Source organism: Gambusia affinis, linkage group LG03 (genome assembly GCF_019740435.1).
Source record: "Gambusia affinis linkage group LG03, SWU_Gaff_1.0, whole genome shotgun sequence".
Lineage (NCBI taxonomy): Eukaryota > Metazoa > Chordata > Actinopteri > Cyprinodontiformes > Poeciliidae > Gambusia > Gambusia affinis.
Genome location: NC_057870.1, coordinates 8521572 through 8538513, shown reverse-complemented (window position 1 = coordinate 8538513; position 16942 = coordinate 8521572). Strand labels below are relative to the sequence as shown.

General features: G+C 38.5%; 1 protein-coding gene across 4 annotated transcripts; it reads left to right on the top strand.

Annotated features, from left to right (window-relative positions):
• Nucleotides 1–5917: 5917 nt before the first annotated feature.
• Nucleotides 5918–16816, top strand: LOC122828108 (piwi-like protein 1). Of its 4 annotated transcripts, none has more exons than XM_044111384.1 (22): nt 5918–5956; nt 6179–6247; nt 6383–6476; nt 10646–10748; nt 10982–11110; nt 11209–11423; nt 11712–11833; nt 11914–11994; nt 12195–12392; nt 12523–12631; nt 12822–12948; nt 13184–13301; nt 13504–13618; nt 13699–13886; nt 14078–14150; nt 14489–14689; nt 14905–15008; nt 15154–15224; nt 15326–15479; nt 15709–15834; nt 15915–16062; nt 16476–16816. In XM_044111384.1, the coding sequence occupies exons 3-22, from the start codon at nt 6408–6410 to the stop codon at nt 16590–16592; spliced, it is 2568 nt and encodes an 855-aa protein (XP_043967319.1). In that variant the 5' UTR covers nt 5918–5956; nt 6179–6247; nt 6383–6407; the 3' UTR covers nt 16593–16816. The 4 variants fall into 4 exon arrangements, with proteins under 4 accessions (XP_043967319.1, XP_043967322.1, XP_043967321.1 ...); XM_044111387.1 differs by having other exon boundaries at nt 6179–6260; XM_044111386.1 differs by having other exon boundaries at nt 6179–6277.
• The last annotated feature ends 126 nt before the right edge of the window (nt 16817–16942 follow it).

The following is a 16942-nucleotide window of genomic DNA, read 5'->3' as shown; positions in this document are numbered from 1 at the left end:
AAAGCTATCAAAACACATCTTCCCGACTAGCAAGGCAGTGCTTAGATACATCCTCTCCAGAATCCAGTGACATGTTCATTTCTGTCTCTTCCAGGCTACACAAAGCAGGTGATTGGCTTCAGAGGCCCGGTATATTATATGAGTTAGTCATGGCTCATACTGAATTAAACATGGGAAAAGAGTTTCTTTTCATCCGCAGCCAAAGTGCTAAATCTGACCACTGCAACCGATCCTCACCCACTTCAAATCCTCCCTTTGATACCGAAAGCGTGGGAGCTTCAAATGTATCAGTTTGTGCTCGTTTCTTCTTTTTTAATCCCCCCCCCACCCGTGTTTCCCTTGCAAATAGAAGCATTCGCCACCGAAAACAAAATTACACAAAAGCAAAACAATAAAAATTAAAAATAAAAAAACAAATTTTCCAGTAGAGCAACAGGTACTTTTAATCAACAAGAAGGATTTACCTGTTTTGTAAAGCCGTATTTACAACTGAAGAATGCGGAGACACGCTCTATTTATTTGGTTGGTGAGGCTCATCCTTGCTGGTGGGGAGTTGTGATATTTTCGGAGAAGTAGGATGAAAGCTTAAGGTCCTGTGGCTAATGAGATACTGAGGCAGTCGGAATGATGGTTTTAATTACTGCCCAGGACTAGTCCACAGGGGGCGATTGCTGAAGAGCATGCTGAGTGTCCTAGGTTGGAAGTTCAGCCTGATGCCAGTCATGCTGTGCCTGGCTGCCTTTGATGCTTGCTCCCCTCTGCTTTATTCCCGCATTGCGCTTATTAGATTCTTTGCCGTAGACGCTTCGCTGCACCTTTGTTCATACACAATGATTTAAGCAAAAAAGGCGGAACGAAAATTGAACCTCAAACTTCTGGGAAGTGTCAGTGACGCAGGCAGTCAACTTAATCTCCTTTAGGTTGCATATCTGCAAAGTAGCCTGCAAGGAAGAGATGGTGTGGCCTTCTTAGCTGGGGGGGTTAAACATTTAGCATTATTGTCTGAGGTAGAAGAAAACTAATGCGAGTGCTAAATTAAGAGGCTGCTTCTGTGAGGGTGGTTTCCTGTCTGGCCATATGCTTTGCATCGCAGGAGTACAGTGCGCTCTCTCGCAGACCCAGCGACCCAGCAGGAGGGTGTTGCTACGTGCCTCCTCTCTGTTCTCCTGTGGCCCAGCTGTGGACCGAACCTTGTTGACTTTTTCCAGAGATCACAGCGAGGTGTTCCTGACTGAGGCCAGCTCTGAGGGGTTTCTGCCTCTGTGGTCAGCCTCGTCCCTGTCCAGCCAACTTGACTTCGGGTGTCTCCACAAATTGGTGGAGGGTGGAGATAAAAAAAAAAAGAAAAAGAAAGAAAAGACACATAATAGCAAGGTTGAAACATTGAGAACAACTTTCTTATTTTCATCTGTTTTATTTTCAAACATTTGCTCTCCCACATTTTAGAGGATTTTCAAGGGACCAAGGATTTGTGAGTTTTAAAATGAAAATAATCGGTTTCTGCGCAGACTTCCTGTCTCTGTGCACACAAAGTCTACAAGCCAAGGCCACGAGTTGCTAGATTTTGTTTTGAAATGAGCAGGAAGCGGACTATTTGCCAAGCACTGTGTGAACTAAACAAAGCTGTGAGCCTTATGTCCTTGGGGCTCAAGTTTGCAGGAAAACTTTGGAAGAGAGTAAATAATTTTGGAAAATCTTTTTTTTTTTTTTCTTTGGCTTGTGGGAAGGGTTGCTTTTAAGCAACTCACCATTTTAAATGTACTTGCTTACTTTGTGAATATATGCTGTTCAATTTAGAAAAACACATTAATAAAATGGAATGACAACCGTGGCTTGGATTTAAATGTTAATTGTTTTGTATTTAGCCCTCTCTAAACTAAAACCGCTCGATAAAATCAAGTGTCATCAGCTGTCATCGGAAGACACCCGATGAAAGGAGTCCACGTACTTGTAATTTAATCGCAATACGGCTTCTATGTGAAGGTCTCTGAGGTTGTTTAGAGAACATCAGAGAACAGACAGCATCTTGAAAATGGAGCAACTTCAGCTGACAGGTCACAATGTGGAGAAGCTTCAAGCAGGGTCAGGCCTTGCAAGAGAAAAGGAGCGTTAAACATCTCGTTTGTAGTTTGTCCTCATAGAAATGTAGGGGGGAACAACAGGCATGTGGAAGTAAGTGCTTTAAATGAAACCAAAAGTGGACTTTTTTTTCTGTATGGAAATTCCTATGTGTGAAGGAAAACTGACACCGGACATCACGTCAAAAATACCGTTTCTACAGTGAAACATGGTGGTGAAAGCATCATGCTCTAGGGACGCTTTTCTTCAGCAGGGACATGAAAGATAGTCAGAGTTAAAGTGGAGGAAGTTGTGACTGTAATGGAAAAAGGTTCAAGCTATATATATGTATGTATGTACAACATGAGTACTGTTTTTTGGATAACCTCTTCAAATCGCTGCTCCAGTGCAGCGTTATCTCAGTATCTCACTGTTTATGTTTCCCTTCGCCTATAAACTATGATCTGTTTTCTGCCAAATGATGTCACTGCTACCCAAACACGGGAGTCATCAGCTCACAACAGGGAACTACCATTGTGGACGATTTGCAATGGTAGGAATTCACGGAAACTGACTTCACTTCACCATGCGGTGAAGAAAACCTGTCACGAGTTCAAACAAAAAATGTGTTCATAAATTTGTTTATTTTACTGCTAAAAGTTTCTAGATGTTGTAAAATTAACTATTTCTTTAGTTTGAAAAATTACGTGTGTACAAAAGGATCATTTTAACAGTCTTTCAGTGTCAGTGCACATGAGGAGCACCAAAAGCATGACTATGAAGTGTCCTCTCATAGCTGGAAAATATGTAATTTCTTTGTACTTCTTTAAACCTTTTATAGATTATAAGACGAAATGTATTATTCTTTTATTTCAAAATATGTGTTTATGGATTCGCTTTTGTCCGGGATACACTGTGATATCTTATTTGCTTGAAACCCTGGCAAAGATGGGAAAAAGCTCTAAAACAAATGAAACTTTTTCGCATTAGCATTAGTCTCACACTGAAGCTCATTATAAAATAAAGCCTTCAGTGTCAAGACAGTCATTCACTGACTGTCCACACATCTACGAATAATAATCTTAAGAATAATAGCTGAGGTAAATGTAATAAACTCATTTTTTAAACTATATTTAAGTGATTGACTTAATTGATTAGAGTTCCAAGGAACTTTCAATTAATAATACTTTTCATTCTGTTTAATTTGCACCTTGTACTTGCTGGCCAAGGTAAGTAAGACATTTAGTAGCATCTTTAATCCCCCAAAGGTCCATAGCAACCATCACCCTCTCCTTCTGTCCCCTCTCACATGCCGACTGGGAGTTTTGCTGCATAAATAGCTTCTCTGTCCTACCATCACAAACAGAAATGTGTGGAGTTTTCCCAAGGGTAATTAGGATTTAAACAGAATTGTTTGCTACATTCAGATGTGACATCAGATGTGTCCAGAAGACGCTGATCCACAACATGACTTTCTTCGATGAATATCTCAACTTTTGGATCCAATCCCTATGAGAAACCTATGAGGTGAGTAAAGGAGAGGACAGAGAGCCTCGAGTAAAGAGAAATGGTTCTCCACCCTTATGAAATATTGCTGGAGATGACCATGTGCTGTTTGCTAAGTTGGGGCTGTTCAAAGTATTGAAAGCAGAGGTGTCACTGGTGATTTTGTGAAAAAAAAAAGAGTGAGATTTAAAAGGGAAGTTTTCCTAAAGTTTTGTGTACGAGATTCAAAACATACATTTATTTTTGGGCTCTTCCCAAATATTTGCTATTGGTGCTAAAATGGTAAATGTAACCCAATTCTTCTTAATTTTTTTTTTTCCCTCTTCAAATTTGACTTTTGGAAGAAAAGATTTGTAACAACTATTATGTACACCTACAAGAACAAATTCAAGAAAAAAATGTTGCAGTGTATATAAGTTTCACTGTATAAGTGCCATAATTAGCTTTTAAACCTCATGCTTACTCTAATAGCTTATTTTTCAAAAGCTTTAGGAGCCCATGATGATGTTTGTGTTATGCACCGCCTGCGTCTTCTTAAGAGAAACACACTGATGCGGAGCAGATTAGGTTCCATGGTTGGGAAGAGAATAATCTAATTTCCATAACCCGCTTACAGATATCATGCTATGGTAGATACTTATTATCCGGAATCCCCTCTTGCTCTGGTTTTGCAATCAAGAGTTCAAGCTTAATGGAGTCGCTGTGAATTATGTAAAACGGAAGCTTTGATCTTGTTTTGTTTTTAATGATTAAACCAGGAAATTAGGTTGAAAACAGACGCGGCAAATCGACACAGAAACATGTTTGTGAAAGCTGTGTGTTTTGTGAAAGTGCAGCCGGTTTGAGCTACTAACCGTGTTCCGTGTTCCCTTTCATCAGCTCTGGGCCGTGGTATCTCACAGAGCATGATTAGCGCAAGCGTGGAATCCACACGGCTGGAGGCTGCGGGGCGAGCTTGAAGCCTGAAGCGCATTCATCAACGTCCCTGGCAGGGTGCACCTTTCTCAGCCTCACACCACTCAGCTTGCAGTCCTCTCACTGGCCCTGTTTTCTTCTTTTCCACAAGCCTTTGTGGTTATATTTTTTTTCTTCTTCTTTGTTTTTTTTTTTTTTTTTAGGAATAGAGATGTTTATGAAGAGATCTCACCCACCCTGCTTTATATCAGTTTTTACAGTGCTGCATTTTTTGTGGTGGCACAATGTGTTGAATCATGTCTCCAACTGCTGCATTCCCAAAATGTGCTAAGGGAAATGTTTTGCCCATCTTTAGCTCTATATATGTTTCCTCCTTTTGCACAATAATCAGGCTTGATGACATTCCAGTCAATGCCTTTTTGCTTCATCTCCCCTTAGTCCTCTTCCAGCAGGTAAACAGTAACAAAAGCAGGTCCTCCTAGAATCGTCCCTCAGGTTTGAATATGTAATCACTCTTAGATCTCAGACATGAAAGACTTGCATACATCCTCCCAAAATGCCCTCTGAGGTGCCAAGTTCTCTCTCAGATAGCCGAATGTAGAGCAGAGTAGAAAAGTTTGTCAGGAAATAATAACTCATGATGAGGCATAAGAGCCTCAAATTCATTTCTGACTTTATAAAATTGTGTAATTTTTTTTTCCCATCACTTTCTTTAGAAATTTTCAGTTAACTTTTTTATGTGTTAAACATTTTCTGAAATAAAATAAATTCTCCTAATAAAAAAAAATTTAATAAAATAGGGTCTTGGTTTAAATCTAAGAATCTTAGGTCACGCTTCCGTCTTTGAAGTGTATGGCCTTGAATAAGATGTCTTAATACCAAATTCAATCTTGATTATTATTTTTTCCATACAGTGACATTTTGACAAATATATTGAGTGTCACTAAGATGCATTTAGAAAGCTAAACAGATTATGAATTAGCTACGAAGTGTTAAAGTCACTTTGTTTTACATTATGTACCGCCACAAACATTTGTTTGCGTTCTAGGCTTCATCAGAACCTCTATTAGATTGAGTTTGTGTGCCTTGGCTACAATAAAGTATGACTGTTAGTCATTTCTTGTCTTTGTCTCCATCTAGTGGCGATAAAAGCGACAGCAACTACTTAAAAATCCAACAGAGAACTGCAAAATGTTGAAAAGACTAATCCGCCTGGAAAACTAGTTCCCAAACTTTACATGTGTTTATGTCTTCAGAAGTCCTCATGTAAAGTCTCTGTTATGGTTTTTAAAAGAAAGACATAGCTAACGATACAATATTTAGTTATAAGGCATGTTACAAGGAAAATTAAATCCAAGCGGCGTATTAATATATGTTTCATTGTAGTACTAAAGCAAATTAGCAGCAACGTTTAGTCTTTTCGATTCTGGATGGGATCTGCGTGAGTCGTTTCTGTTTGCGAAGAATTATTTAAAAAGTAAGTAAACTTTAGTAGATTACAAGAGACAAACAAAAACATACCGACAATGACCAAATAACTTTCTAAACCAACTTCCCTGCCGAGTTATTTTTTTAAAAAATTCAAAATTTAATTTTCAATAATTTGTTAAATCAAAAATATGTTTGAAATAACATACATTAATGTACAGTAAATTTATGTTTATCTTTTTTATTTATTTATTTATCTATTTTTTTCCAGTTTCCAAAAATTAGCTTGCACCTGGCGAGCTAGCAGGAAGTTAACCCTGAGGTCTTCGTCTCCCTTCAGGTCCCTTATCTTCGTATGCGACTCATACTAGTGCGCTTTTGTTAGTAAAGTACATCAAGTTGTTCGTTAGTGTGCTTTGAATTTCCTCATCCACAATATAAAAAAAGCGAAAGAAATCCCCTTTTTCTCTACCAGTTGTGCCGTTGCAGTGTAACCGAAAATGACCGGTCGTGCACGAGCAAGATCGAGAGGCAGAGCACGTGGTCAAGAGACTTCAACGCCCGGAGCGGTAAGTTTCACCTCATTTTCTAAATACACGCTGCATTGCTGCCTTCTTTTGGCATCCAGGCCACCTTCAGTCGAGACCCATTCAAAGGACTCCCATTAAAAAAAAAAAAAAAAACTCAGCTGGGAAAATTTTACACTGTACATGTTATTTAGAAAATGGTCCATAATATGAAAATTACGGAAGAGGATTAGGGCCACTGAAAAAAAAAAAATTATGGCCCAGAAAAAAAAAAAAAAAAATTCCGGGGCCCGAAAAAAAAAAAAAAAAAAAAATTCCGTGGCCCGAAAAAAAAAAAAAAAAAAAAAAAATTCCGTGGCCCAGAAAAAAAAAATCTCAGAAAACAGAATTCTGACTGATGGACGCCAGCAAGCAACCAGCTTCAGAACCACGGACGCGAGTTGTGGCGGACAGCTAACGTTCTGGAGAAAATGTCTGATTTAAGTGACTTTTTACGTGCCAGAGGAGTCCCCGAAGCTTCTATTGCACTAATGGAAGAACAAAAGGTGAGTAAATCAAATGAGATAGTTTGGTGTTTAAAGCCGAACGGTTATGGCTAGTTGTTAGCATGTTTGTTAGCTTACGTGGTTATAGGAATAAACTGATTTACAAAGTTAAATCACACAGATGAACAAAGGATGTAACAGCTGTTGATTGCTGGAATTGTCCAGTAAATGTTTGGTGCGTTTATTTTATTGTTCTGTTTGAATGTTTTACAATGAAACTAAGGTTAGCTGAATGTCAGCCACCTTCTAAATAAGATATCTGCTGTGTTAAATTGTGTAACTTTTAGTTCAGTGGAGGACAGAAACTATGGTATAAAGTGACATCAACGTCTATATATGCAGTATTTAAAAGGAAAATGCATGACTTGCACCAATCTGCGGCTGGCTGTAGATCTGATCTAGGATCTCTTCACCAATGTAAAAGGTCACTTTAACGTTGATGTGCAGAGTAAATAATTATCCTTTCTCATCTGTTTGTGTGCAGATTGACTGGGATGTCGCAGCAACGCTGGAAAATTGTTATCTCCCTACAATCCTTGATGAAATAAATAGTTCACAAAGAGCTCGTCCAAAAACCAATGTTCGCCATTGACTACTGAGGGAGATCATCTACCCACATCTGTCCCTCAGCTCGGAGGCACTGACAAAGCTGTTCTCAGACCTGCAACCAACTTCCAAAAAAGTCTGTCAGCTACTGAAATTTGCTGCAGATTTAACTCCTAATCAAAAGGAAGTAGAGAATCATCTCAAAAGATTCATAAGAGAGCTGGATGACATTAAGCTTCAAAAATTTGAGATTTTGCACTGGATTTGATCTCGTTGTAACACACCATTATTATTCTTGTTTAAAAAAATAATTAGCCATTTAGTTAGCCATTTCTGTTGGTAGCTCAGTTTTGACTGAGATTAGTTTCTTTTATTATCCCTGGATTCAACTCATACAATGAAGTGGCCACAAAAAAATGAATAACTGTTTATTACATCCAAAAGCATCTTGACTTGATCTCACATCTCCAGCTGCTGAATAGAAACCTTCAACGGTAACAAGAAAAATATTGTTAGAGAACTATAAAATTATAATTACCAGCTGGAATAGCAAAATAAATGTTTTTGTAATATTTTGCTAATAAAATGTTACTTTACCCAATACTTTTCTGTTATGGTTTTCAATATGTTAATTAAGCTTGCTTTTCATTTGAACAGGTCTAATAATCAGAAGTACATAAACTGCTGAATTTGAAAAGTTACAAAAACTCTTAAAAAATGTTCGTATGTTTTATGGAATTTAGCAAATACAATTTTGTTAATTTTAACTAACTTAAAATAAGAAAAGTTGGGGTGGTGTGTTGAAAAAGCACAACCCTTGTATGGAGGCCTCAGTCCTGAACGTGGACATCACAGGTTTGAGTCCCGACCTGATGACCTGTGTTGCGTAGTTTCCTCTCTCGTATTACTCACTTTCCTATCTGACCACTCTCAAAGAAAGAGCAAATGAAACCCTAAAAAACAAGAAAGGTTTTGTTTCTTATAATTAAAGACAGTGAGAAAAACAATTTCATATGACTTTTTATCAATTGTTCCTAAATATCTGTAATCAATTGTACTATGCAAACACTTGGTAAACACAATGAAATTCATTTGTTTTTCACAGAAAACAGGTTTATAAATTTATGACATCCTTTTTGCTGTGCTGCCATTTTGATCACATCTCAAACATACATTGTCAATTTCTTTAATTTAACAGAGCAGCATTGTGTTAGAAGAAAAATAAAATTTTCATGAAGTAGCATACTCATTTTAAAAACATACATTTGGTACAAAACTGATTATCATAGAACAATAATTAACTTTGCATTAGCATTGTTCCTTCTAATAACTGTGAAAGCAAAACAAACTGAATTGGGAAAGAAAAACATATCACTCAAACTGTATGTTTAACTTTTATCAGCACAGTAGCAGCTTAAAAACCAGGTCATCGCAGAACTCTATATTTAAATTATAACAACAATACACTTTCATGTTCTGGCAGAATGAAAACAAAAATTTTATGTTTGCTTGCAGACAATATGTCTAATTAGATGCAGTGCAAGAAGACCTGTGTAGAGGGCACCTATCAGAAATTGCAAAAACTATCCAATGGTATGATCGAGATAAACAGCAACACTTTTTAAATTCTTTTTATGCCACTGAAAGTTGCTAAATACTTTTCTTTCTTAACCTTATGTACAAATCAGCAGCAATAAGTGGATCTCTTGAGGCCTCCCAGTTGTTTTCTACCATAAGCAACAACAAAGTTCAGATTATTTTTTTGACCAGTTTGTTTTAGCAGAAGTTGAAGGTGGCGATTCTGTCTCCATAATTTTCTAGCGTTGCTGCGACATCCCAGTCAATCTGCACACAAACAGATGAGAAAGGATAATTATTTACTCTGCACATCAACGTTAAAGTGACCTTTTACATTGGTGAAGAGATCCTAGATCAGATCTACAGCCAGCCGCAGATTGGTGCAAGTCATGCATTTTCCTTTTAAATACTGCATATATAGACGTTGATGTCACTTTATACCATAGTTTCTGTCCTCCACTGAACTAAAAGTTACACAATTTAACACAGCAGATATCTTATTTAGAAGGTGGCTGACATTCAGCTAACCTTAGTTTCATTGTAAAACATTCAAACAGAACAATAAAATAAACGCACCAAACATTTACTGGACAATTCCAGCAATCAACAGCTGTTACATCCTTTGTTCATCTGTGTGATTTAACTTTGTAAATCAGTTTATTCCTATAACCACGTAAGCTAACAAACATGCTAACAACTAGCCATAACCGTTCGGCTTTAGACACCAAACTATCTCATTTGATTTACTCACCTTTTGTTCTTCCATTAGTCAGTGCAATAGAAGCTTCGGGGACTCCTCTGGCACGTAAAAAGTCACTTAAATCAGACATTTTCTCCAGAACGTTAGCTGTCCGCCACAACTCGCGTCCGTGGTTCTGAAGCTGGTTGCTTGCTGGCGTCCATCAATCAGAATTCTGTTTTCTGAGATTTTTTTTTTCTGGGCCACGGAATTTTTTTTTTTTTTTTTTTTAGGGCCACGGAATTTTTTATTTTTATTTTTTTTCGGGCCCCGGAATTTTTTTTTTTTTTTTTTTTTTTTACATAAAAATTCTGAGATTTTTTTTTTTTTCAGGGCCATAATTTTTTTTTTCAGTGGCCCTAATCCTCTTCCGTAGAAAATGGCTTTGAATATGTAAAAAATATTTACATATTCTATGTGTGTATATATATATATATATATATGTATCCATATACATATAAGAAAGTTAAAATTCACATTAGTACCTGAGAAGTTGTTACTGAAACTGCTTATATTAAAAAATCTTAGCTCCTTAGATTGTGTGGCATATTGTAATTGAAGAATTATCTTATTAGCATGTTTACATATTCTGGAATTAAAATATAAATTATTTTTGATGGAATCCAGACCTTGTTGGCTATTTAAGCACATTTTCACAAATCAAATTACTTGATTTTTTTTTTTATTTGTTGTATACAGGTATGTGAATACAGTAGCTATTAAACTTGGCATCTCCAACTCCAGTCCTCAACACAATTGTAACACGTTTGAAACTTTATTTTTACTCTTTTGGTCTTTTGCAGACCCAGGCCCATGAGGTGGCACCAGCACCTCCCCCTCCAGCAGAGGGCGAGCTGGTTGGCCGAGGCAGACAGAAGGGTGCTCCTGGAGCCATAGCCAGAGAAGGTAAAATAAAGCTTGTAGATGCTGGAAATGGGGGATTAAAATGTAAAAAGCATATGGGAGTCTTAACTTTTGACAGATTTATGGCTGTTGAACAATTCAGTCTACATTTACAGTGCATCTGGGAAGCTTCACTTTTTCCGTATTTTGATAAAATGCGGATACTTCCCTGCACTCTGGATTAACTGTCAGTTTTGTCCCACCGTTTTTGTTAACAGTTTAAATTCTGTTTAAAGCTGTTCTGCAGATCTCAACTGGATTTCAGCAAGTGAAGCTTGGAGAACGAGGTGGACGCCGACGGGACTTCCATGATATAGGAGTATACACCAGACAGGCGATGGAACATGTGAAGGATTCAAAGACTGGTCAGTCCATTACCACAGACGTATACCAATATATATATATATATATATATTTGGTGAGAGGAACATCGTAAAGGTCATATGTGTGCACACTCCTCCAGGAACATCCGGTGCCGCCATCAAGTTGACTGCAAACTTCTTCCGGATCCTGTCTCGCCCTCAGTGGATTCTGTATCAGTACCACGTGGACTTCAAACCCCCGATGGAGTCGAGGCGCCTGAGATCAGCCCTCCTCTTCCAGCACTCTGACGTCCTTGGTACAGCTCGGAACTTCGATGGCGCTCTGCTCTTCCTGCCTCACAGACTGCACTGCAAGGTACAGCATGAGCCTCTTCAGTTCTACCTCTAGCACCTCCTCCAGATGTTTTAATGGTTTTAACTGGGTCAGCCTCTGCGGATCGAAAAGCTTAAACCAACTAGTAGAATATTTCAGATTTCAGTAAAATGGTTAAACCGTTTGTGCTGTCATCAGTCATGTAAAGGATAAGAATGTGCTCTTACAGTAATATTAAATAGCTGTTGTCCTATTTTTGCACTTGTATGAGCTTTCTGTTTATTGGATTATTTAGCTTTTTCTTTTTATGATTTGTTGAATTTTTTTCAGGAAACTGTCCTCTACAGTGAGACAAGGAATAAGGAGAAGGTTTTGATAACCGTCACCTTGACAAACGAGCTGCCACCCACATCACCAGTGTGCATTCAGTTTTACAACCTCATCTTCAGACGGTAGGTCAGACGGGTAAAATAACATCAGGAGCCTCATTGAGAACTTGTAGTCGTCTCATTTATCGCATTGAATTTCACAGGATCCTGAGAGTTCTGAACATGCAGCAGATTGGACGCAACTACTACAACCCCAATGAGCCACATGAGATCCGACAGCACAGGTATGTTGGTTGTTTTTTTTTAAGATTGGTAAAGTAAATTTTTATCAGTCACAATGCAATCAACTGACAAGAGCAGAGCAGATGTTTTGTCCTTAAGTGGAGAATGTTGTCTTATGTTTAATACATGTTTAAAGAAAGGTGGAAAAAAAGAGTTTTAAAGTTTCTTTCACATCACCAGGGCTTTTTTGTTTTGTTTTTAGACTAACAGTTTGGCCGGGGTACTCCACCACCATCCTCAATTATGAGTCCTCCATCATGATGTGCACCGACGTGAGCCACAAGGTGCTTCGTAGTGACACGGTGCTCGACCTCATGATCAGCCTGAGGCAGCAGTGTGGCAGAGAACGCTACACTGACATCTGTTCCAAGGAGCTTATTGGCCAGATTGTTCTCACAAAGTAGGACCCGACGCATCCTTAAAGTTGTTTCCATGTTTTTAAACTTTAAGCGGCTTCTATTGGAATTATTATAAATATCTTGCATATATTCCAAGACCTGCTTTCTAAATAATGTTTTTTTTATTTGAAGGTACAACAACAAAACCTACAGGGTTGATGACATTGCCTGGGATCACACTCCCAACAACACTTTCACTAGAGGAGACACCGAAATCTCCTTTAAGAACTACTACAAGAACGTAAGCGTTAAAACACAAAATGCTTTTGGTTGGTGCACATGCACAGTGACTAATGTAGACACCAGACACTTATGCTCTGGTTTTGATGTAAAGACGCACCCACAAAAAAAAAAAAAAATGTTTTCTGACAGTAATTGTTTAAAACAGCCTGATTCTTTTCCTTTCCACTCTGGATCTTTTCTTTCCGTAGCAATACGGTCTGGACATCACTGATACGAACCAGGTGCTGCTGGTTAGCCATGTGAAGAAGATGGGCCCTTCTGGAGGGCCCCCTCCTGGCCCGGCTTTGCTTGTGCCAGAACTGTGCTACCTCACAGGTGGACCTGCTGAATAGTCACCGTTAAACCGCAACATTAGAAAGACGTATTGTTTCATTTGTTACAGGAGTGAAAATGTATTTGCAACTATGTAAAGCTTCATTGGCCGTGCTGCATAATGTTTGGTGATTGAGTGATTGCTGAAAATTCTGCCGATGATTTTGATTAGTCAATTCATGCAATGCATAATTTGTTGAAAATGTTGAACATGTAAAAAGTGAATCATGTTTTACAGGGTTGACTGATAAGATGCGGAATGACTTTACCATAATGAAGGAGTTGAGCACGCACACCAGACTGAACCCAGATCAGAGGGAGAGACAGCTCAACAGATTTATAACAAGCATTCACAAGTAGGTGGAAATAAAGTCGGCTTAAATGCTTCATGACCACATCAGACATTGCAATAATTCCAAGCCTTAAAAAATTACCTTAAAGCTATTTTATAAAATTGCCTTAATTCTATACCAATATGTTAACATTTCAACTGAAAACCACAAATTTTGTGTCAGCCATGTTCCCAAACTTAGTTGTTGTTTTTTTTTTACCTCTAAGGAACGCTGATGCGCAGTCTGAGATGTCGAAATGGGGACTCAGCTTTGACGAGAAACTTCTGAGTCTGACTGGCAGAGTCCTTGGAGGAGAGAGGATTTTCCAAGGACCAAGATCCGTATGTTCCCAACCCAGAACTTTGCCCTTAGAATCAATTGAATTTATCTTGAGTTTATGTATCACTGTTATGTCCTCTAGTATGATTACAACCCCCAATCAGCTGACTGGTCCAGAGAGATGCGTGGGATACCTGTGATAAGTGCTCCCCCACTGGAAAACTGGTTCTTGTTCCACTCCCGCCGTAACAGCAATGAAGCGCAGTCCCTCCTGCAAACCCTGCACAAAGTCTCCGGGCCCATCGGCATCCGGATGCAACGGCCCATAATGTGAGTGCAACCCTTTGTAAATGTTTCTACTTTAGATTTTCATTTATCACATTTTGTTCCCTCTAAAATGTTGTGAAATAGCGTCAATGTTTGGTGACAATTAACTCGATTTTTAACTATTAAAATGTTGCAAGGTAAGCAAGACCATTTAATTTCTTATTTCTTTTAACCTAGTTTTCTTTCTTATACAGAATTGAGTTTGAAGACAATCAACTATCTCTCCTCAAAGCTCTGCAGCAAAACGTGGGACAACAGACTCAAATGGTTTGTTCTGGAATAAGATAAGATATAAATTTATTAATCCCCCATAGAGGAAATTAGAGGATGTTAGACATTTGCTATTAATTGAATGGGCCTGAATGCAGAGCGTATGCAATATGACTATAGACCCATATTCTTAAATACTCTTTTATTAGACTTTTTAAGCCCACTCCTGTCAAGTGTTGTAAAATGTGTCATTATGTAGACTGCAAATAATTTTATTGTGAACGTTTTTGCCTTAAGTATACAGCACAATACTGCTCCATTAAACTTGCATTGATACAAATTTAAAAATGTCAAAATCTTCATTCTAACTTCATTTTTGTAATTACAATTTCTAGGTGGTGGTTGTCCTTCCCAACAGCAACAAGGACAAGTACGACAGCATTAAGAAGTACCTGTGTGTGGACTGTCCCACTCCCAGCCAGTGTGTGGTGGCCCGCACCCTCAGCCGACCTCAGGCGCTCATGACTGTGGCAACGAAGATCGCCCTGCAGATGGCCTGCAAAATGGGAGGAGAGCTGTGGAGTGTGGAGATCCCTGTAAGTCCAGGAACATTTTTGACATTCCTGCCTCTTGATTTCTTCGTGTTGATGTGTTGATGGGGTTTATGGTTTTTCTTTCAGAAACATTATTAATTTGTAATGTTTTTTAGTTTTAGGTAAAAGTAGCTTAGTGGTTTTAGTGCTTTGTGTTTAAGATTAGCATTAACCTTTGGTCTAAATATTTCACTGAATGACCAAAATGATTCATGCAGCTCAAACAGCTGATGATTGTGGGCATTGACTGCTACCATGACACGTCTGCTGGGAAGCGGTCTATCGGTGCTCTGGTGGCCAGCCTCAACCAGACCATGAGCAGGTGAGCAACTGATCCAGCTTTATCATACTCACTTCAATTGGGCTTAACATTTAAACGCCTTATAAAGATTAAAGCATTTTAAAGATGCCTTAATCTTTGTATTCAGTCATTTAGCAGCATTTTGCATTTTTTTTTCTTCTTCAAGATGGTACTCAAAGTGTGTCCTGCAGCACAAAGGTCAGGAAATAATGGATGGACTGAAAATGGCCCTGACTGGTAGGTTTCTTTTATTTTCTGCTCAACACTTTTCTACCGTACTAATTTGTACTCTATAAAACTGTTGTATATTTAAAAGAAGACTGCCCTTTTTTACCCAGGTGCCCTGAAAGACTACCTGAAGTTCAATAACTGCCTGCCGAATCGCATCATTGTGTATCGGGATGGAGTAGGAGACGGCCAGTTGCAAAGTGTCGTCAACTACGAGGTGGCTCAGATGATGGACTCCATCAAGTCCCTCGGGGAGAACTATGAGTAAGTTTGTTAAAAAAAATTTCCTCAAAAGCTAATGCATTGTTCATTTGGAGATACTATACAGTGGTTTCCTCTGTTGAACTAATGTATCATGGTTCCTACATACTTTGTAGGAAATTGTATAAGAGCATTTCACAGAGCTGGCTTATCGGAGCAACATTTACTGCATACATTAAAACCTGGCCTGTGTTTTTTTGTGTTTATAATGAGCTTCATCTCCTCATTGTAGACCCAAGTTGAGTGTGGTGGTGGTCAAGAAGCGCATCAGCAGCAGGTTTTTCACCATGATCGGCGACAAGTTCACCAACCCACCACCTGGCACCGTCATTGACACAGAGGTCACCCGTCCGGAGTGGTACGCTTCAACTGTCCTTCTAGGTATGTGTTGATGCTGTAGTGGGAAAATAAAACTAGCTGTTCCTTTCTCCCCACCAGGTACGACTTCTACATCGTGAGCCAGTCTGTCAGATCAGGAAGCGTTTCACCCACTCACTACAACGTCGTCTACGACACCAGCGGACTGAAGCCTGACCACATGCAGCGGCTCACGTACAAGCTCTGTCACTTGTACTACAACTGGCAGGTGGGCTGGTTTACACATGGATTAAAGGATTTTTTTGGAGAAATAGCCTGATAGTTTAAATAATTTCTCAGCCTAATCAAGTTGCTCTGTTAATGCTAAACGACATTCAGGTTAGTTTATAAAGAGATTACACATTTGGATGTTCCTGCCAGCTAAAGCTTTGATTCAGATCTCTTGTTGGTTAAAACTGGCTCAGGTTTTATATATCTTAAGTTGGATAAAACCTGAACCCATTTATTCCAGGTTCAGGTAATTATAGCTAAAACAATCTGCCCTAACATGATTATATTCCTACACCTATAATGTAATGAAGCTCATGCTAAATCTTGCATATGATTAATCCTTTTAAAATGTCATAAATGATTTGTTCTTGTAGCTCATGTTTGTTTTTCCCCTCTTGTTTTGTGCTTTAGGGAATCATCCGTGTTCCTGCTCCCTGCCAGTACGGCCATAAGCTGGCTTTCCTGGTTGGGCAGAGCATTCACAAGCAGCCCAGCGTCAAGCTTGACGACTACCTTTTCTATCTTTAAAGGACCGTTTTGTTGTTTGTGTTTTTGTCACTCGCTCAAGTTTCCTATAAGAGTGTGTGATTTTGTTAGAAAAAAAAGCAGTTTGTATGTGGTCCTGCATATTATGTGTAATTAAGTTACACAGTTTTGTTTTTTGTGTGTTTAAAAAAAAACTGTCAAGAGGAAAACTGTTAGAATAGTACAGTTCAGGATTACGTTGGCTGTTAATAAATGTTCAGACACTTTGGTGTTTGTAATCTGTCATTTCAAGACAAAACACAACCATTTAAAAATATTAAATTTATTTATCTTTTTAAAAAAGATTGCACATGCACACTGTCGTGGAAAAAATTCTATTTCCAAGCACTGTT